This window comes from Muscardinus avellanarius, assembly GCF_963383645.1.
Source record: "Muscardinus avellanarius genome assembly, chromosome: 6".
Lineage (NCBI taxonomy): Eukaryota > Metazoa > Chordata > Mammalia > Rodentia > Gliridae > Muscardinus > Muscardinus avellanarius.
In genome coordinates, this window is record NC_137791.1 from 63116049 (window position 1) to 63138019 (window position 21971).

Sequence of the window (21971 nt, forward strand, 5' to 3'; positions counted from 1 at the left end):
CTGAGGCTTGCGCCTGTGGATTTAAACCAGAGCTTAACTGCGTATCCTTAGAGACAAGTAGTGACACGGAATCAAGTTTGTGTTTCTGCTTCAGGCACTGCTAGTTCTGTTAATCAATACCTCCAGGTGAGGCAGCTTTGGGGCTGTAGGAGCCTGTGTGTGGTATCCAGGAAGGCAGGTTTAAGAAGAGGATATCTGGGACTTCAGACCCGAGTCACGTGACTCCCCTGCTTGCCAACACTGACGCTCTGGATCAAATTTCAACTCCAGGCCGGCCTCCCAGCCATGTGGGCTTCACCGAAGGAGAAGCAGAGACACACTTCCTAAGATGTTTGGAGCTCTTTCTCTCCCACCCTGCGGCCTTCGGAGTAGGAGCTGGTTTTCAAATCCAAGCTTATGCATGGAGAGAAATTTTCAGGTCCTGCCGTCTCCTTGATGTTCTCGTCTGGTCTTCATCAGTTCTTGCAGACACTTCCTGAGAGGATGGGGGCAGGAGCGCTGGCCATCTGTGTGAGTACAGGCCTTCCCTGGCGCTGAGGTGCCTCAGGAGAGGCCGCTTCCTTGTCCTTCTGATTCTGGGGAGATGTTTGTGGAACTTTGTTTTTACGTCCACAGGATGGGGGAGGGTTTGTCCTTTAAATTTCTATCCATTCAGTTGAATATTAAGCAGTATTTTGGGTGGCGTCCAGCACTTTTGTTCACTTTAAGTTTCCAAAAAAGGTGAAGGGAGATGCTTGTTCCAGTTGGTTGAATTAAAGGAATTTGCTTCACTCTCCAGTGTTTTCAGCTTTTTTTCTTCTTCAAGGATTAAATATAAGTGCTTAATCTTAGTCGTTAGAAAACTCTTGTGGTAAGCCTGAGCAAGAATTAAAAGAACTGTGAATTATCGCTGAATATGTATACAAAACTTTTAAATTGTACATTCCTTCCTTCAGTAATTCTGGAATTTTTGTTTCAGAAAGGTTACGGAAAGCGATGCTGTAAAACCCTGGGTGATAAATGTCTGTAAATCTTTCTTTGTAGAAACTTCTGGTTGTTATAGTAGCATCAGTAAGTAACACTTAAAAAATTTATGGAAAATGTGCACATTTCTAAGGCTAAATTTCATAAATTTTTAAATAGTGCTGGTGCTTATTCAAAACTTTTTGCAAAAAATAGTTATTGTCAATGATACAATTTATTGAAAGCTATCATTTAAATTTTTATTTTAGTATTAAGGACATGCTTATGTCTATATAGTCATATATATGTTAATCGTGTATGTTTAGATTTCAAGTCTATATTATATTCCAAGAGAACATTTTGTTTCTAAAAATACTAAATTAGAAATAGTATATTCTTTATTATTATCTCGTTAAGGTGACTTGGTTTTTTTAAATCACATTCAAGTCATCCTATTTATTTGTTTAAGGTTCAGAAAGAGCTGTAATTTGTTGTAGGTTATGTTGGCATCCAGAAATATATAAAAATAGCTGGACAATTTTGACACATAGAACTTGAATGGTCACCAGACAGTGGACCAACCTCACAGATTATGTTTTTTTGAGTAAACCTGCAGGATGACTCTTCTCTACAGGCTCAGCCCTTTTCAGCATCCTGTGTGCCTGTCGCTCCTTTCAGCCCCCAGGCTTGGAGCTTCTAGATAAACAGGCAGTGTTCTCTTTAATACTCCAAAGATTTTCTTTCTAACTCTGATTTACCTGTCCATAGGACACTGACTTTGGTTTTACTATAGAGACTCATCTTCCATTTCCCCATCTTTATAAAAGAAGTACTTTAGACATGAAGATGTGTCCAGGAGGCAGCCGTGTGACCTACTTGTCATGCAGATTAGTTGTCACCTCTGATTGTCTGATTAGAGGCTTCCTACTTTATGTTCCACCTGCAATACAGGGTTCTCTACTTTGACTGAAATGCAGTCTGATTCCATATTTCCTTGCAGTTTATATCCAAAGCATGTGCAAAATGTCATGTAAGGCTGACATAAACATCACGCTGTTGAAGAGATTATGCCCTGTGGTAGATGAGTAATTGTTAATCATTCCTACCTTCAACTTTTGGTTAGTGTTGATTGAGCTGTGCCCCAGTTATACTGGAGGAGGAAATACTTAATGTTTTCATGAGATGTACAGAAACAGATAGCTTTTGAAGAACAGGAAACTTTTTTTCTTAAGCTTTACTTTTCTGCCACAAATAGTGTCACACAATAATAAATATTCATGAGCCGATATACTGCTTAATTGGAGCTTCTCTGTGTAGACATATGTCATATGAAGCAACTGCTCATGTGTCCTGCTGCTGAAAAGAGTCGTTCTTCATAGACAATAACAGTGCACAGATGTTTATACTGTGTGTGGGGGTGTGTGTATGCATGTGATACAGACCTTGAAGTGGGATACTGTTTCTAAAGCAGGTGGTCAGCTTTCTTGTCCTCAGTCATTTTACATAACTCCTTTTATCAGTAGTGCTATGGAATTTAGCTTCTAGCACTAAGGTAGCAGGCTCACAAATATACTTACTTACATAACCACTCATATGTGCAGATAGGATATATTTGCTTTACTGTAACAAATCTATTTTTCTTCAGTAAACCACCCACCCTCTGGAAAGGTGGGGAATTATGCTTGCCAGTTCCTGCTGGCTTCATCTCTTCTAACTTTAAGTGTTGCTTTTGGTCGACTTAGTTCTCTCAGGTGAACCCTCCCCCTCTTTATCCAAGGCCCTCACACTTGAAGGGTGCTGGGTGGAGAGTGGTGTTTGTGCATCCTTGTGGATGGAGAAGGAGGGGAGCCATGGTGCATGTGTGTAGGTTCTGATACTCTGAATGTTCTAATTTGTGGGCAAGTTGAAGTATCAAATCTGTGACTGAATTTGCAGATCAGTACTCTGGGTTGTTATCAGGGCCCAACAATGTACCCCTTCCGAGTTAGCTGGTGCTGACAACTCCAGTGATGGCCTTGTAGCCATTCTCTTTAATTCAAGGACCTCTGTTCCTGGAGCCTTACCACCTGGTGCCATCAGTTGCCATCCACACATCCCAGAGTGAGAGCAGGGACATATGGTCATAGGACAGAATGTACCAAATTAACTCATTCCATTCATAGGATTTATTTTATCAACCTAAAACCTAGCAAGGAGGAAAGGATGGGGTAGCATGTTTTACTTACTTAAAAAGGGTATGTAAGTGGAAGGAAGGGACTCTGAACCCTGTGTTACTTAATGTTCTACTCTCTGGACCCTTTTGTTTTTTTCTGCCATGTCAGCCTTTTCTGATCATGCATATTTCTGAGGACCAGCATGACTGTGAGTAGGGTCCCAGTGAGGGAAAGTGTCTGGAACCAGCATAGCTTGCTCAATTGTCTGGATAAAATTGCCTCTTGCCAATATGCTTCTGAACAGGTGTGGATTTTCATCTGTGTGTCTCAAGCCAAGAATGCTTGGAGCCCAAATGGGTAAGTCACTAAAGTTATGAACATCTGGTACCCCATAAATGTTGGGTGCTGACTTGGCTCTTCTTTACAATTGTCTGTGTTAAGTATGCCTGTCCCATAGATTGAATGTTCATGTCTCCTCCAAATTCATATGTTGAAGTCTAGTTCCCAGTGTAATGGTATTTTGAGGTAGACCCTTTAGGAGGTGTTTAGTCCTGATTGTGAAAGCCTTCATAAGATTAACATGCTTATAAGTGGCTGAAGAGAAAAGAGTTCTCCCCTTTCACCATGTCAAGACACAGCATAAAGATGGCCATGTGAAGCATGTGGTAAGCCCCCCTAGACATCAAAACTGGTGCCACCTTGATCTTGAACTTTCCAGACCCCAGAACTTTGAGAAATACATTTCTATTGTTAATATGACACCCAATTTATGGTAATCGCTTGATAGCAGCCTGAATTGACTAAGAAATCTCTATTGAGAATGGGGTGTGCTGCTGCAGCAAGTACCCCAAGTCACAGGCAGCTCTGGGACTGGGCATTGCATAGTAGCTGTTGGAATTTTGAGTTGTGTGCTAATAAAAGCTGGCATGTCTGTAAGCAGACCATGAGGGCGGTTCTGGTGAGGGCTCAGAAAGAGAGAGCTGTAGAGAAAGCCTCAGTCTTCTAAGAGATTGCCTAAGTAATCCTGAACAGATGCTTCTGTAAATGGTGGAGGCCATTCCGATGAGGTTCCAGAAGGAAGTGAGGAGTGTGTTATTGGGAATTGGAGGAAATGTGATCCTCAACACCAAGTGGCAGAGTGCTGGACTGAATTGCCTTTCTGTGCTGGTGGTTTGTAGAAGGTAGAACTTTGAACCGTGGCATTGGGTATTTAGTGGAAACAATTTCTGAGTAATGTGTTGAAGGAGTAGTCTGGTTTCTTCTGACATCTTCTCATGAAATATGAGAGAAATGACTTACAGATGGACTTGTTGGTCAGAAAGAAAGCAGAACATCAAGATTTGAAAAATTATCAGCCTGTTCATATTGGTTTTTTAAAATTTTTATTGGTGCACTGTATTCATACATCATAGTGGGATACAAAAAACTTTTGTAGACATACATGCACACATCGCCCAGTCAGCCCCACCCAATCCTCACCCCATTCCCTCCCCATCCCTCCTTCCCATGCTTGGCTTAGTGGTTGACATCTAGTATTATAGCAATTTATCCAAAATTAAAAATGATAATCTCACATAACAGTTTCATTTGTCTGATACCAAGCTTTTGATAACTTAAAGATAACATTTCAATATTTCTTTTTGCTTTCTTTCTTACCAGAGAATATTTTTTTCTTTTTTTTTTTTAGGTGAAACTATCATATATTTATATATTTATTTTTCAGAAAAAAATCTATCCTAATATGGAATATGGACTCTAGATAACCAAAACGATCTTGAAAAAGAACAAAGCTAGAAGATATATATTTTCTAATTTCAAACCATATAAAGCTACAATAATTGAAACCGTGTAGTACTGTTCTAAAGGCAGATATATAAACCATTGGAGTTAAATGAAAGCCTAGAAAGCCGGGCGTGGTGGCGCACGCTTGTAATCCCCGCGCTTGGGAGGCTGAGACAGGAGGATCGCGCTGGTTCGGAGCCAGCCTCGCTGGCTTAAGAGACCCTGTTTCCACATAAAGTTAAAAAATAGGTCTGGGAGTGTAGCCCGTGGGAGTGTAGCCCGGAGGTAGAAGGGCTTCCAGGAATCCCAGTACCACCAAAAAAAAAACAAAAACAAAAACAAAAAAAAAATGAAAGCCTAGATATACATTCTTCCATATATTGTCAAGTTATTTTTGACAAGGTTTCCACGAACATTTGGTGGTGGAAATAATAATCTTTTAACTAAATATTGTTGAAAAATTATAATTACATGAAAAAGAATAAAATTGGACCCTTACCTAATCTCATATGCAAATATTAACTCAAAATAGATAAAAGACCTAAATATAAATCTTAAGACTATAAACTTTTAGAAGAAAATCTGGGTCATAAAACCTCACAACATTGAAATTGGCAGTGATTTTTTGGATATGATTTCAATGGCACAGGCAACAAAAGGGTATACAAACTCCCTAAAAAATAAAATATTGTATATCCAAAGACAATGTAAACAGAGTTAAAAGTTACTGATAGAATGGGATAAAATATTTCCAAATGCTATATCTGAAGGTATATTAATATTCCAAGTAGAAATCCTAAAAATTAACAATAAAAGCAAACAATACAATTTAGAGATAGGTATAAGACTAACATAAATAATGAATCTCCACAGATAACTAATCTCAGTTGTCTGTTGGATGGAAAATCTTGTTTCTCTGGTTCTGGTGTGTGTTACTTATTTCTTCTTTGTAGTTAATCTCTTTGAGTATTTTCTCTAGTGCTGGTTTTGGAGACATAAATTCCTTCAGTTTCTGTTTGTCATGGAAGCTTCTTATTTTTCCATCTAATTTGATAGAAAGTTTTGCTGGGTAGGAAATTTTTGGCTGGAAGTTGTTTTTTTTTTTTTTTTTTTTTTCAGAGTTTGGAATAAGTTACTCCAAGCCCTTCTGGCTCTCATCACTTGGTTTGGGAAGTCTGGAGTGATTCTAATTGGTTTGCCTCTGAATGTCACTTGGCCCTTTGTTTTTGTTGCCTTTAAGATTCTCTGGTTGGCTTCCACATTGGTCATTTTGACAATTAAGTGGAGTGGGGATCCTCTTCTCTGATCCTGTCTAAAGGGAGTTCTATAAGTTTCCTGGACCTGTGTATTGACCTCTTGCTCTATGTTTGGAAAATTTTCTGCTATTACTTCCTTGAAGAGATTGTTGATCCCTTTGGTTTCACCTTCTTTTCCCTCCTCTATTCCAATTATTCTTAGGTTAGCTCTCTTAAAATGGGCCCATATTTCTTCAATGTCAGATTCCTGCTGTCGAATATTTTTTTCTAGATTAGAAACTATGCGTTCATTTTTGGATTTCTCATCTTCTAAGAGCGAGATTCTATTCTCCATGTGGTCTAATCGGTTGTTTGTACTTTGAATTGAGGCCTTTACTTCATTAATTGCATCCTTTATCTCTTTTTGGCTCTCTCTGAATTCTTTTCGAAATTCCTCTATTATTTCTACAGTTATTTTCCTGATTTAATCTTCTATAAATCTCTGAATTTCTGTTTTATCGGGTTCTGATGTTGTGGGGTTGTGGGCATTCATTGCTCCATTGTTATTCCTCTTTCCCATGATTTCGGGAGTTTGTGCCTTCTCTAGGTTCTTCCCTTGGGTCACTACGACTTCACTTAAGGTGCTCTGGATCTCGAGTCTGTGGTATCTCAGTCCCCACTACTCCTTTACTGGGTTGTATCGCAAAGTCTCTGACCCAGGGAGTCAATAGAGGCTGCTTTAGACTGTGGGGGGTGCCAGGTTGCGCGTTCTCCTATGGTGTTATATCTCTGCCACTGCCACTCCCCCACTGGGTCAAGTCCCTGGGAGTCAGTACTGGGATTTCTCCTCTGGGGCCCGCAATTTGACTCACTGTTGTTGAATACACAGATGGAGCTGTACTGGACTCGGTGAATTCACTGCTGTTGCCGCTGGTGGCAATATGGCGCCGCTGCTGCGCCCTCGGCCGTGAGGCTGGTCTATTTCTTCTCTGGTTTGAGCTCTGCTCTGAGTCCCTGCAGGGTGTGCTGAGCCCAGCCCCTGGGAGCTTTAGATGCTCCCTGTGCCGAAAAATCTGCCAAATCCCGCCGGGCTGTTCCGCAGTGGCTCACCTCGGCTCGCTGTCCGCCGATCCTCTCTGGAGCCTGGTGGGCTGTTGAGCTCACCGCTGCCGCCGGCAGTAAGGCACTCCTGCTGCGTCCTTCCTGTGAGGCCGGGGTATCTCCTCTGTGGCTCTGAGCTCTGTTATGAGACCCCCTCCTCTCTGGGGCTGGTGATTTTTTTGTTTCTCTGGTGATGGTGTTTTCTGGCTATGAAAAGCGGTGATTTTGTGGTAATAGAGATTGGTTGTTAGCGGGGCTCTTAAGCTCTGCTTTTCTCGGTCGCCATCTTCCTGGAAGTCCTCAGCCTATTCGTATTGTGAAGAATGAGATAGCCAGTTGAAGGTGGTAGGGGGACACTATAGGTGTGACCAAGCCACTGTTTGATAAGGACTTTCAGGTGGACCAACCATCTCAGCAGAAGTAGGAGCTTGGTAGATGTCTGGCCAGTAAGGACGCTGGCCAGACACCCTGCACTGGGCACTCTGGCTCACTCCTTGTTCTCTTCATAACCTTTGCCCATTGCATTTTAAATTTACTCTATCATTTTGCCTCACAAAAACTTGACTCCATCATCCAAGCTGCCACCCCAAAACATTGTAAACACTTCTCCTTAGACAGTACAGACACCATTGGAAAACTCCCCATACTGTGCTTATTGGAATTCCCTCTTATCTTGCTTGGTACAAACCACAAGGGACCTTGAGATAGTCCCTTTCTTAGTCAAGGGCCCCAGCTTTCCTGCCTTAAGAACTACTTGCCAGCATTTGATTTTCTCTCCTGATTAACCTATCTAAACCCTCAGCATGTAAGTGGACACGGGCTTCATCTTTTCCTGGAGAATCCTTTCCACAGATTTTATCCCAATAAAGCCTGTTCTGTTACAGAGCCATCTACCTCTCTCTCTCCTCCTGAAGGTAATTTAGAGATGATCATGGCTGATACTTCCATCACAGCCCACAGTGCCAGAGAAGTCTCAGAGAAGGGGCTGCTGTGTCTGGTGTTATGGTTTGAATGTGCAGTGTCCCCCAGAAAAGCTCACATGTTGGCAATGCAGAAACATTCAGGGCAAAAGAAACGAATCAGGGCTCTAACCTCATCAGTGGAGAAATCTACTGATGGGTTAATAATTTGAATGGATTTACTCTGTGGTAACTGTTTTCTAAATACTGGCATAAATTTGATTTATGTAAAAATTACTGTTTTTATTTGGATTTTAGAAATAACATGGACTTCATTTGGAGCCTTGTTAATCTGAAAAGTCCTGTTTTTTGTCACTGACTTCACTCTGATCTTAGTCATTAATAAGTAGTGTGCTATCCTGATACAAGATTTTAGGTAATATTTGACCAGCTTTTCAACTTCCCAACATTATCTGTGCGTCTTAGCAGCTGATTATGAAGTTTAATCAGAAGAGGACATATCTAATTTGCATTTCTTGCCTCTTGCTCAAGGCTAAGCAATAGTAGTTGCTCAGTAAGTGTTTTTTTTTTAAAAAATGGGTATTTCATACTCTAACATTTAGATGCTTCACCAAGTAAACTTTATTTTTGAATTGGTCATTTGAAGTCCAGACCTACAATAGCATTCTGTCTTTGAATGATGCTTTTTGTGAAAATTGCACAACATGGTTTAGCAGTATAAATGCAAATGTTTTGTATTCTTTCCCCTTTGAGCCTCCAACTGAAAAGCATAGGCATTGTCTTACTATAAAATCGCATGTGAAGGTGGCTTGCATGTTTTCCTTCCTATCTCAGATGGTGTATGGACTGGTCAGTGTGCAATGTGCCCTCAGGGAGGCATAGGATCTGTATTTGTCAGGTTTTAATGCTAAATGCCAGACAGTCAAACCCTAGATCTCAGCAGCTCAAGGAAATGAAGATTTATTTACAGAGTAATCAGAGTTTAATGCAAGTTGAAAGATTGCTCCTCCACCTAGTGACCCTGATATCCAGGCCACTTCAGAATTACGATGATTTGCTATCTTATAGTGTGACCCAGGGCTCATACAGTCATGTAAAAATGTACACAGAAATGTTCACTTCTGTAATATTTTAACATAAAGAACTGTAAATAAGCTAGACACCTGTAAATAAGCAAGACCTGAGTTAAAGTATACTGGGTCTGTACAGTGGACCATTAAACATCTTTATGTGTCCCCATGGAAAGACATCTAAAATATACCATTAAATGGCAAAGGCAAGGTACATACATGTATAAATAATAAAATCATCTTTCTGCCTGCCTGCTTTCCTTCTGTCCTTCCTTTTTTTGTCCTGGGAATTGAAGTTAGAGCTAAGCATGTGCTCTACCACTGAACTATACCCACAGTGTCTGTCTGTCTGTCTGTCTGTCTGTCTCTCTGTCTCTGTCTCTCTCTCTCTCTCTCTCTCTCTCTCTCTCTCTCTCTCTATATATATATATATATATATATATATATATATTTTTTTTTTTTTTTTTTATAAAGACTGGATAAGCTGGGCATGGTGGCACATGCCTGTAATCACAGTGTTTGGGAGGTTGGGACAGAAGGATTACAGATTTGAGGTAAGCCTTAGTGACTTATGGAGGGCTGCTATAACTTAGTGAGACCTTGTTTCAAAATAAAATACAAAATAAGACCAGAGGTGAGTGGGGTGTAGCTCAGAGGTAAAATGCCCTGGGTTCAACTCGCAGTAATTCTTCCTCTCACAACACATACGAGACTGTACATCTGTGCACTTAATTGTGTACAGAAAATTTCTGTAAGGATATACAAGAACTATTAGGACTAGGATATGGAGTGTGTTATAATTTGGACCTAGGATATACCATCAAAATTTATGTGTTGAGGACTTGATCCCCAAAGCAGCAGTGTACAGAGGTAGGCTTTGGGGAAGTGGCTGGATCGTGAGGCTCTGGCCTTAGCAGTGGGCTAATCCATTGGTAGATTAATCATTTGAATGGAAAAGTGGGAAGAGGTGGACACTGTAGGCAGATGGGGCCTGGTTGGAGGAAGTAGGTTGCTGAGGGCATGCCTTTGGAAACTCTCATTCCTCCCTTGGCTGCCATGAGCTCAGCAACTTTCTTCTGCCATGATATTCTGCCTTGCCTTAAGGCCCAGAGCAACAGAGCCAGCTAAACATGAATCGAAAGTCTGCAGCCATGAGCCAGAGCAAACCTTCCCTCCTCCTGAGTCATTAGTGTCAGGTATTTTGGCCATAGCTACGAAAAGCTGGCTGAGGCTTTTCAGTTTAAACACTTGTATGTTGTTTGATGTGTGATGAAATGCATGTATTACTTTCATTAAAACCGATTAAAATTAAGACTATTGAGCAAACATGGACTGGTAGGACTATGTGGAAGAAGTAAAAACTGGTTTGTAGTTTTAAAGGCACTTAATGCTGAGTTTGAGTGTGTGCTGTATTTGATTTGTGGAGACATATCTTGAAAGTATAATATATAAATATATTGAAATTATCCTCTATCTAAAAGAAAATAATTTTTTACTGCAAATTTTACAGGGCAGACCTCCCAGTGGGTAGAATGTAACAAGGCAGGTCCAGCGCAATAGAAGAAGTGGCTGTAGAATCAGGGTCTGTAACTGAGCTGGTTGTCTTAGGTGGTAGTCAGTGTCCCATCACCAAAAATACCAAAGAGAAGGCTGAGTAGTCATGGGCGACTCATAAGCATTCCTTCATGGCATCAGTACTAATGTGAGAGGCACTCACACTGGTCTAGAGTCATTGTGTCCCTCCCAGAATTCATAGCTGCTAGACTACTGAAAGTTTAACACAAACCTGCTTTAGTTAGGGATTCCTTAACCTCAAGCACTAGAGGTTTAGCCAGGTGAATGATAAGATTATTTCAATTGTTATATAGAGTCTTCTTAGAAAAATACTGATATCTTTCTACCAATTCAGTAATTTACTTAATTTCAGATGAACATCATAGTACCTCTAACCTATTTTTCTGTCATCCCTTTCTTTTAACTTAATGTTTTGACAAATCAGAAAGTGATGTTAGTTTTTTTAAATGAACATATCAGAGTATTACTATAGGTTTGTTAATGTCACTGTATGAAAATTGAAGCTACTTGAGTTGTACAATAGAACTCAGTTCAGTCTAGAAACAACTTTGTAGAGACTAGCAATGGAAATGATACGCCAGAAGAAAAAGTTGTTCATGGGGAATTTTGATGTAAAATTTTCTTGTAAGAAATGAATTTATGTTAAGTTCTACAGATTTTTTTTAATACTTAAGAAGCAATTTTTATGGGCTGGAGCTATAGCTCATGGCAGATCACATGCTTATCATGCAGGAGGCCTTGAGTTCAATTCCTAGTACCACACACACATATATACACAAAGGCAATTTTTAGCTACAATTATAAATAAGTAATATCAGAAATTTTTATTATTGTGGTTTATGTTGTAAACATATCGTGGAGGTATACAAGTACTTAAGTGCTGCATTATTCTAAATCACATTTGACTTTTCTGAAACTATATATAAATAACTGAGTTATTTTTAACACTATAGCTCCTTTACTATATTAGGTTATTAACTTTAAAAGACTCTGAATTTTTTATTAAAAGGACTTTCTGTTTTTAACTTTACATTCTGCTAAATGTGTTGAATAACAATGGCAAGAATAGCCTTTTCAAGAACATTTTTGGACTTGACTCATAGCAGCCTTTTGCAAGACTGTCCCCATCTGTTTAGAATCCTCCTTGTCTGTGTTAAACTGTCAACAGTGAAGAAAGGATTAAAAACAGTGGCATTGCTGGGTGTGGTGGCGCACGCTTGTAATCCCCGCGCTTGGGAGGCAGAGACAGGAGGATCGCGCTGGTTCGGAGCCAGCCTCGCTGGCTTAAGAGACTCTGTTTCCACATAAAAATGTTAAAAAATAGGTCTGGGAGTGTAACCCGTGGGAGTGTATCTCGGAGGTAGAAGGGCTTCCAGGAACCCCAGTACCACCAAAAAAAAAAAAAAAAAAAAAAAAACAGTGGCATTATGAGTGTCCCCCTTCTCTCCAAATAGCCAAAAAATTACAACTGTCCACAAATGTTTCTGTGTTTTAGGTGTTTATGCATGTTGTAGCAGTACTAGCCACTTACCCCAGAGCTTCCCTATTTTGTCCTTAGTTATAGAGATAAAGTCTGTTATTCTGAAGAATGCAGAATATTTATAAAATCAGGTAATTTCAGTGTATTCCTTCTACTGATAGAGTCTTATTTTGGGAAAGAATTACCAAGCACTTGTTGACTTTCTTTTCTATTTTAATAAAAGTCATTTTGTGTATAATTTATATACCTTAAGTATGCCCATTCAAAATGTATAATTTTCATTAAACTTAGTAATTATTTAAACATCATCACAATCCAATTATGGAACATTCCATCACTGTAGTAAAATCTCTGTGCCCATTTCCAAATAATTTTCATTCCCACGTTCCCATTTTCCTCCTCTTACTCCACTCTAGACAACTGTAATTTATGTCTTTGCATATTTGTCTTTTCTGTATATTTGAAATGAATATTATCATGCATGTTTTCTTATACTAGCATTTTGTTTTTGAAGTTCACTTGTATCATAGCATATGTATTTCATTCCTTTCTATTGTTGAATGATTCTCTTTTATATGACAATGCCATGTTTAATTTGTCTATCCACTAGTCGATAGACACTTGTTTCAAGGTTGATGATGATCAGTGCTGCTGTGAACATTTGTATACAGGTCTTTGTAGATATATGTTCCCCTTTCTCTTGGGTAAGTACCTGGGAGTAGAATTACTGCATCATATGGTAATTTTACATTTAACATTTTAAGAAACTGTCAAAATGTTTTCAAAAGCAGTGGTACCATTGTACATTCCCATCAGCAGTGTCTGAGTCTTTTAGTTTTTCTTTATCTTCACCAGCATATAATACTGCTGGTCATTTTTTTTTTAATAGTCATTGTAGTGAACTAGTACTCCTGTCTTAATTTCTTTATTACAAATAATGTTGGGTGTATTAGCCATTTGTATATTTGTTTATCTTTTCTGACTAATGTTTACTCATGTCTTCTGCCACCCTCCCTTTGTGGGAATTGGGATTTAACCCAGGGGCATTCTACTATTGAGTTACACCCTCAGTCCTTTTTATTTTCTTATTTTGAAACAGGGTCTTGCTATGTTTCTGAGGGTCTTGCTAACCTGCCAAGACTGGCTGCCAACCTATTTTCCTCCTTTTTCAGCCTCCCAAGTATTGGGATTATAGGTGTGGGACGCCACTGCACTCGGCTCTGCCTGTTTCTTGATTGGGTCATTTGTTTTGATTGAATTGTAAAAGTTTCTTTTTTATATGTTGTAGATACATGTTTTTTTTTTTATCAGATAATCAGTTCCTGGCTTATAATGGTTAGATTTAGGATTTTTTAAATTTCTGGTGGTGCAAATGCTTGTAGGCATTCAGTAGAAACTCTACTTCGAATTTTGAATTCTGATCCCTTCCTGAGCTAGGGTGTGCTGTGTGATACACTCTTGAGCTGCTGGGCAGCAGCCGTGAGCTGCAGCTCCTATTAGCAGTGTGAGCACCAGAGTAACAGCTAGTACTCAGGCACCCTGTTCTCAGGGTCTATCTGAATTCTGGTATTCAGTAGATCATATGAGATAAGTCAATATGTTATAGATAAGTTTTGTGTTAAATGGTTTTACCCAACTGTAAGTTATATGAGTGTTTGGAGCACATTTCAGGTAGGTCAGCTAAGCTCTGGTATTCTGGAGGTTAGGTGTATTGAATGCATTTTTAGCTTGGGGTGAACTTCAGTGGCGATATGAGGATGTATTCCCACTGTAGGTCAAAGAGCATCCATATACAATCTTCTAGAATGGAACTTTTTTCCATTTTTCTAAATCAAGTCGCCCCTCAAAGTCCCTGATTCCCCCTCAGTACCACCTCTGTGCCAAACAGCCTGGGGGTTGGGAGGGATTGAGAGCAGGCCCAGGCAAGGGTTAAGACTCCCACTAAACTTCATGAGTTTCTTACCAATAGTGTTTCTTACTTTGATTGCTTTTAGCCTTTGATCAATTTCCAGAGCCTAGAGATGGTGCTTTTGAAAATTGTATCCAGGTGTAGATAGATGTGTTAGGAGCAACTTTGTAGACCTCCTCACTCCACTACCATTGGAACTGAACAGTAGGTCTCGACTCACTTTTATATAGAGAATTTAGTTTCTGCAGTAACCTGCAGTTTTTCTTGTAACAATAGTCATGTATGTTGAGAGTATAATATTTTGAAAATATGAATAATGTAAAAGGAGAAAATGACAATCATTCAGGATTCCATACCCAGAAAAAAACATTTATTATTTTTGTGTATGTCCTTCTATAGTTTTACTGTGATCATATAAAGTTACAGAAACAAGATGCTTAGTTGGACGTGGTGGCACACGCTTGTAATCCCCGCGTTTGGGAGGCTGAGACAGGAGGATCACGCAGGTTCGAAGCCAGCCTCAGCTACTTAGGCTCTCAGCAACTTAGTGAGACCCTGTTTCTAAATAAAATATAAAATGGGTCTGGGAGTATAGATTGGAAGTAGAAAGCCTCTGGGTTCCATCCCCAGTACCAAAAAAAAAAAAAAAGAGGATGCTTGACATCAGTGTTCATGGCTTTCTCCTCTGTACCAAATAACAGTATACTGTGAACATCTTGAGGGTCCATTGGCATAAGACAAGGTCCTGTCATGTGCTTGCATCTTGTGTGTGGAGCCCTGGCTGGAGGGAACCCCAGCTTTTGCTGGGCATTGCCAGACTGCACTAAGAAAATTTGAACTACTTTATATCCTACCTCTGTTTTTATTAACATCAGTTTTCCTTTAAAAAAAAAATTTATGTGAATAGGCTGAGTGTGGTGGCACGTGCCTATAATCCCAGTACTTGGGAGGCTGAGACAGGAGGATTGCAGGTTTAAAGATAGCCTCAGTAAGTAGTGAGACTCTCATCAAATTGTCAAGACCCTGTTTCAAAATAAAAATCAAACAGGACTGGAGGTGTAGCTAGAAGTAGAATGTCCCTGGGTTCAATCCCCAGGTCCCTTTCCATACTTCTATGAATAGATGACAAAATATATCATATTATTTTTCCTGTCTTTGATTACTAGAAACTTCATCACCTTCTAAGAAATCCATCCCATCTTTAGAAGAGAATGTTATTTCTTTTTTTTTTTTTTGTATATCTTAAAATCTGTCTCCCAGTAACCACCACTTACTTTCTTAGTTCTGTTCTCTGAACCACGTGGCAGCTCTTCTAAAGTCTGAAAATGTTTCAACCCTACTTCTTCTTTTTTGAGTACTATTGTTCTGGTTCTCATTTCTTCTCTATACAGCATATTTATATTTTATTTTATTTTTTGTTTAATTTCCGTGCTGGTCCATCTATCAAAATCTTCCAGATACTTGCCATTTGGTTAAAGTTTGTTATCTAGTCATTTTCTCAAGGAAAGTTCATGTGTATGGTATTTTCTTAGCCTTTTGGCTGGTCACTAAATTTGTCTCATATTTTCTTTCCTTAAAATTTTCCAAGTCTTGCTGGGCGTGGTGGCGCACGCTTGTAATCCCCGCGCTTGGGAGGCAGAGACAGGAGGATCACGCGGGTTCAAAGCCAGCCACGCGCGCTGGCTTAGGAGACCCTGTTTCCAAATAAAAATGTAAAAATAGGTCTGGGAGTGTAGCCCGGAGGTAGAAGGGCTTCCAGGAATCCCAGTACCACCAAAAAAAAAAAAAAAAAAAAAAAAATTTCCAAGTCTTATTCTATTGTCTTCTGGTGTTAAATATTGCTGTCTATAAGTCAGCTTTTTCATCACTGTGACCAAAATACCCAACAAGCACAACTTAGCGGAGGAAAGGTGTATTTAGTTCACATTTCAGAGGTCCAATCCTTGGTCAGTGGGCCCCCAGGCAGGAACCATAGAGCAGACTTCGTGGCAAGGTAGTGGGAACAGAGTAAGACAGGAAGCCAACAGGTGGAGTCCCCAGTGCCACACCACAGTGAGCCCCTTCCTCCAGCTGTGCCCCACCTGCCTACAGGTATCACTCAGTAAACCCATTCATATGATTAATCCATCAAGGGATTTCTGCACTACTGAGATGAAAGGCTTAATCTAATTGTTTCACCTTTGAATATTTTTGGATTGTCAATGCATGAGGTTTTCAGGGGCATATTCTGGATATTCTGTATTCAAACCATAACAATTAGTTTGAGGCTACTCTTGTCTTGCTTGTTAATAGTGACACATTTTTTCCCCTATGGTACTGGGGATTGAACCCGGGGGGGGGGCGTTCTACCACTACACCCCAGGCATTTTGTTTTTTTATTTTGAAATAGAGTCTCACTAAGTTACCATACGTTTGCCTTAAACCTGTGATCCGACTGTCTCAGTCTCCCACGTACTAGGATTAATCGTGTGAGCCACCATGCCTGGCTTACAGTGACACAATTTTTGCATGGCTTTCCAGTGGATTCTTTCTTTGTTTTTGGTCTAATAATTTCCTACTATGTCTTTTTGTGGACTGTTTTTGGGCCATGATATTCCTTTGAATATGTATAATCAAGGCTACCTCTACTTAAAAGAAATTTTTATGAATTACATATTTTAATCTTCTATTCCATTGCCTGGCTATCTTCTTTGGGGACTTCATGACACATTCACGCATATTTGGTTTCATTTAACTGCTTTTTGTAGTTATCTCTTAAATGCTTGTGATGTTCAAAATGTTTCATTATATCTACTTTTCTCATTTATGTCCTTTGTGCTCTTCACAATCAAGCCTTTTCTTCTGAAATGTTTTCATTTCATCTTTTTCTTTTCTTTCTTTCCTGAGTTCCGCCAGTCTCTATTTCACATTCTCCTACTGTCTGCTCATCTGTTTTCTAAGTTTTTGTATCTGTGTTCATGTATTATTGAGATCAATTTATTAACTTACTGTGGTAAAACTATACACAACATAAAATTTGCCCTTTTAACTTTTTCTTCGTATGATCCAGTGACGTGATATAGATTCACATCGCTGCTGTTCATCTCCACATCTTTTCCATCTTCCCCAGTGTAACTAGAAACATCCCACCCCCCCACCCTGCCCCCTGGTAACCATTGTTACCTCCCTTCTGCATCTGTGAACGTGCCCAGCCTAGACAGCTCATATAAGTCACATATCTTTTTTTGTCCTTGTGTTTTTCTTATTTCATTTAGTATCTATAGTATTTTCAAGTTCATTCATGTTGTAGCATGTATAAAAAGTTTATTCCTTTCTTAAGGCTGATTAATATTCCACTGTGTGCACATGACACACTTGTTTATCCCTTCACTGATGGGCATCTGGGTTGTCTCTACTTTGGGGCTATTGTGAATAATGCTGCTGTGAACACTGGTGCACAAATATCCATTTAAGTCCCTGTTTTGTCTACCCAGAGATGGAGCTACTGATCACATGGTGTGATTCTATGTCTAGTTTTTGAGGAATCACCTGCTTCTATGGCAGCTATTCCATTTTACATTGCCAGCAGCCCAGCAATGCACAGGGGTGCCAATTTTTTCACATCCTAACCAGTACTTGTGATTTTCTGTTGTTGCTATTGTTTGATAATGCCATCCCCATGAGTATGCAATGTTGTCCTGTGATCTGCATTTTCCTTAGGATTGGCGATTGAGCAACTTTTCACGTGCTTACTGGCCCTTTATATGTATTTGAAGAAATGTCTGTTGAAGACTTTTTGTCTGTTTTTGAAGAGGGTTGTTTCATTGCTGTTGCTGCATTACAGAAGTTCTTTACCTATTCTAGGTGTTAATCCTTCCTCACATAAGACTCAAATATTTTCTATTAAGTTTCCTTTCCACTATTCATGTTTCTTTTGATGCATGTTCTTTAATTTTGATATTTTCTTCTTTATCTCTTTACCATTGTTGTTGCTTGTGTTTTTGTGTCATGTCCTTTATTAACTTTTTAAAAATGTACATTATAATTCTCCTTTTTATTTTATTGGTGCATTGTAATCATACATCCTGATGAAGTTCAGGGTGGTAGAGGCATGCATACACACAGCTGTCATTTAGCCTATTGCTTCCCCCTTCCCTCCTTCCCATGCTCAGCACAGTGATTCACTTTGATAAGTTTGTGTAAGTCTCATCTGCTTCTTATCACCATTTTTCTGACCAAGTTGTTGCAGGTAAGCTGTGAAAGTTTTTTGTTTGGTTTGGTTGGTACTCAGGATGGACCCAGGGGCATTCTACCTCTGAGCTGTAACTCCAGCCCAATTTTATTTTTCATTTTGAAACATGGTCTTACTAACTTGCTGATGAGTATCTTGCTAAGTTGCTGAGAGTGGCCTCAAACCTTCTGTCCTCCTGTCTCAGCCTCTCAAGTACTGGGATTACAGGCTTTTAAATACTTTTTAAGAATATTGTTTCTGTACAGAGTCTGGCCATGTTCCTTTTTCCTTCTTCATATTTGAGAGAGATGTGGTTTTGTGGAATTGGTACTAAGAGTTCCTCGGTGATGTAGCAGGAGAGGCCAAGGCTGCCTTCCAAGGTTCACAGCTCAGAGACCCCCTCCTGCAGTGATGCAGAGGACTGCACTGTTACTACGCGGCCTCAGCAAGCCCACCATCCTTTGTCTCTCAGAAGCTACCTGCCCAGAGCCCTCCCTGCTGCCTTTTCCTCAGAAGCCTGCTCCCACTATAGGAAACATCTTCCTGATGTGTCCGCTGTCTGCCACCTTGTGGTCCTTGCAGGTACTGTGCAGTTGAGCCCTGCACAGCTCTTCTTTAAAGTGTGCTGTCTTTAAGGTAATGCACATTTGTAGGAGCCTGTCCTACAGGCTGGTACAAGGACAGCCATAGGCCTTCTGCCCCATCTCTACCATTTGGGCAGGTACAAAGCCTATTTACAGGTCTTCTCTCTGTGTTACTTTTCTTTATTCTCATCTTAATCTGTATTTTAGAGAAGTGATCACAGTCACACGAATTTTATTGAATTTATTTTATAGTTTTTTAATGTTTCAGTAATATTAAATAGATAGGGAAATTCCTTTAATATATTTTAAGGGATTCATTATAGATATGAATTGAACTTAATTTAAAAAATGACACTAGGTGATCCAAGCTGTGTGTGTGTGTGTGTGTGTGTGTGTGTGTGTGTGTGTGTGTGTTACTAGGGGTAGAACCCAGAGGCATTCTACCTTCAAGCTATATCCCTACATTATGCTTTTATTTGGAAACAGGGTCTCACAAAGTTGCTTAGATACTCTCTATATTGCCAAGGCTGGCTTTGAACTTGTATTCCTGCCTTAGCCTCCCAAATACTGGGATTACAGGTGCACACCAGAAAAATCTGGTGATCCAAACTATTTGTAAGTATAAATTCATTTAGGTAAATAAATGAATGAGTTAAGTAGGAAAATTAAATTTAAAAATGCATGTAGATAGCTGGGCTTGGTGGAGCACACTTGTAATCCCTGCGCTTGGGAGGCGGAGACAGGAGGATCCCGTAGGTTCGAAGCCAACCGCGCCGGCTTAAGAGACCCTGTTTCCAAATAAAAAAGTAGACAAAATAGGTGTGGGAGTGTAGCCCGGAGGTAGAAGGGTTTCCAGGAATCCCAGTACCACCAAAAAAAAAAAAAAAATGCATGTAGATTTTTAGAATCTCAAACCATTTTTCTATGAATATTTAAAGATAGTTGTATTTTTTTTATTGATTGATTTGTTGATTATAATGTTGGAGGTTTAAACTCAGGGGAATTCTATTTCCGAGCTATATGCCCAGCACTAGTTATATTTATTTTGAAACCTGGCTCACTGAATTGCTGAGACTGTCCTCAACCCTGTGCTCCTCTTGGCAGCCTCCTGTGTACTCCCATGTACTGGGATTCCAGGCATGCTCCACCACACCTGGTCAAATTGTTGAATCTTAGTTTTTCAGTTCATAAATCTCTTTGAGCATATTATTTCCAAAAATATGAGGCACTTTCAGGCTTTTATGGTCTGTGGATTCCAGGTGAAGAATTAATGTGTTAAATCTACAATGCACTTAGATAATGTGTGCTATAAAAGTTTGTGGAAGGATACCTAAGAAGATATCCAAAAAGTGCTCTGAGATTTTAAGTTAGTTAACTAGATTTAGAAAAACTGATTCGGAGCTGGGCGTGGTGGCACATACTTGTAATCCCAGTACATGGGAGGTTGAGACAGGAGGATCACAGGCCGGCCTCAGCAACTTAGTGAGGCTATCAGCAACTTAGGGAGACCCTGTTTCCAAATAAAAAATAAAATAGGTTTGGGAGTAGCCCCAAGGTAAAAGAACACACACACACACACACACACCCCCCAAAACCAACAGCAACAAAAACCTGATTCCTAGAAAGTTTCTGATTCCTTTGGCTTTTGTTTTTCTGTATTTACTTTCAAGTGAAAATAATATGTAGAGGCTGATTTGTATCAGCTTAGACATTTTTGTCGAGAACACTTGGTATCTGGTGTGTTTTTATACCATATCACTTTAGTAGCATGTGACGTCAGCTTTTCTCATGATACGTGATGATAAATTTGATCATTTGGGTCAAAGATGAAGGTGGTTATGGACAGATGCTTTTGTAAATGTTTCCCCGTTGTAGCAATTATGTAAACTGTAGGATAATCTTTTGACACTGAAAATCATGTTCTCCATGATTTTACCCTAATGTTTTAGCACTTGCTGGCAATCCTTGTTTAAGTTAATATGTGAGGAAAATGGCTATGTTCTAATTCTGCCATTCCTTCTATGTTTAGCTAAAGCATTCTTTTTTTGTGGGGGTGGGATAGAGGTTGAACGCAGGGGTATTTTACTGCCAAGCTACACTACCAGCCTTTTTGTTTTGTTTTGTTTTGTATTTTGAAACAGTCTCACACATTTCCTTGGCTGACCTTGAATCCGCAATCCACCTGTCTCAGCCTCCCAAGTACTGAGATCACAGCTGTGCCCCACCACATCTGGCAAGGAGCAGCATTCTTATAAAGAGGGTTGGTACTCTTACTCCTTTCGTTCACTTTTCATGTCAGGATGGATTCAGAGATTTAGTAAACAATATGTTCTCATTTACAGTTGTCACCGTTGGTGTGCCGATTGTCTCATACTGGGCCAGGGGAGCCCATGTGTGCTGGCCCGTAGGTCTCTTAGAGCCGTCTTAGGTTCACCTGGTGCTTTCCTTGCACTCCTTCTTTGTACTGGTGGGGTGGCTCTTCCTTTTGTACGTTCCTAGGTCCAGTTTCAAAGAGTCTTGAGAGATACAGTTTGGAATTGAACTAGCCAGTTATTCTGCTTACCCTTTAAAACTACCTTAAGTTCCTGGTATTTAACTTCATCGATAATTGCCTCAAGGAAATACAGGACACTGATTTCAGTAGCCTGAAACCAAATTTTTTATTAAAATTGAGGAAACCTGAGTACCTCATGGCTAAGGCTCAAGCACTAGGGCCAGAAGACCTGGGTTGATTTTTTTCTTTTTTTTTTTTTTTGGCAGTACTGGGGATGGAACCCAGGGGTATTACCTACCTCCGAGTGACACTCCCAGCCCTACTTTTTATTCTTTATTTTGAAACAGGGTCTTGCTGAGTTGCAAAGGGCCTTACTAAGGCCGGGCGTGGTGGCACATGCTTGTAATCCCTGCACTTGGGAGGCTGAGACAGGAGGATCACACAGGTTCGAAGCCAGCCTCAGCTGCTTAGTGAGGCTCTCAGCAACTTAGTGAGACCCTGTTTCCAAATAAAATA

General features: G+C 39.8%; 1 protein-coding gene across 1 annotated transcript in view; it reads left to right on the top strand.

The window, feature by feature from the left end:
• Window positions 1-435: 435 nt before the first annotated feature.
• The window catches only part of FAM13A (family with sequence similarity 13 member A), a gene marked incomplete at both ends in the record, with an annotated part of 316801 nt that continues 295265 nt past the window's right edge, over window positions 436-21971 (top strand). Inside the window, one exon of the mRNA XM_080697200.1 lies at window positions 436-510. Within this exon, the coding sequence (XP_080553326.1) occupies window positions 436-510 (75 nt within the window). The remainder of the gene's footprint in view (window positions 511-21971) is intronic.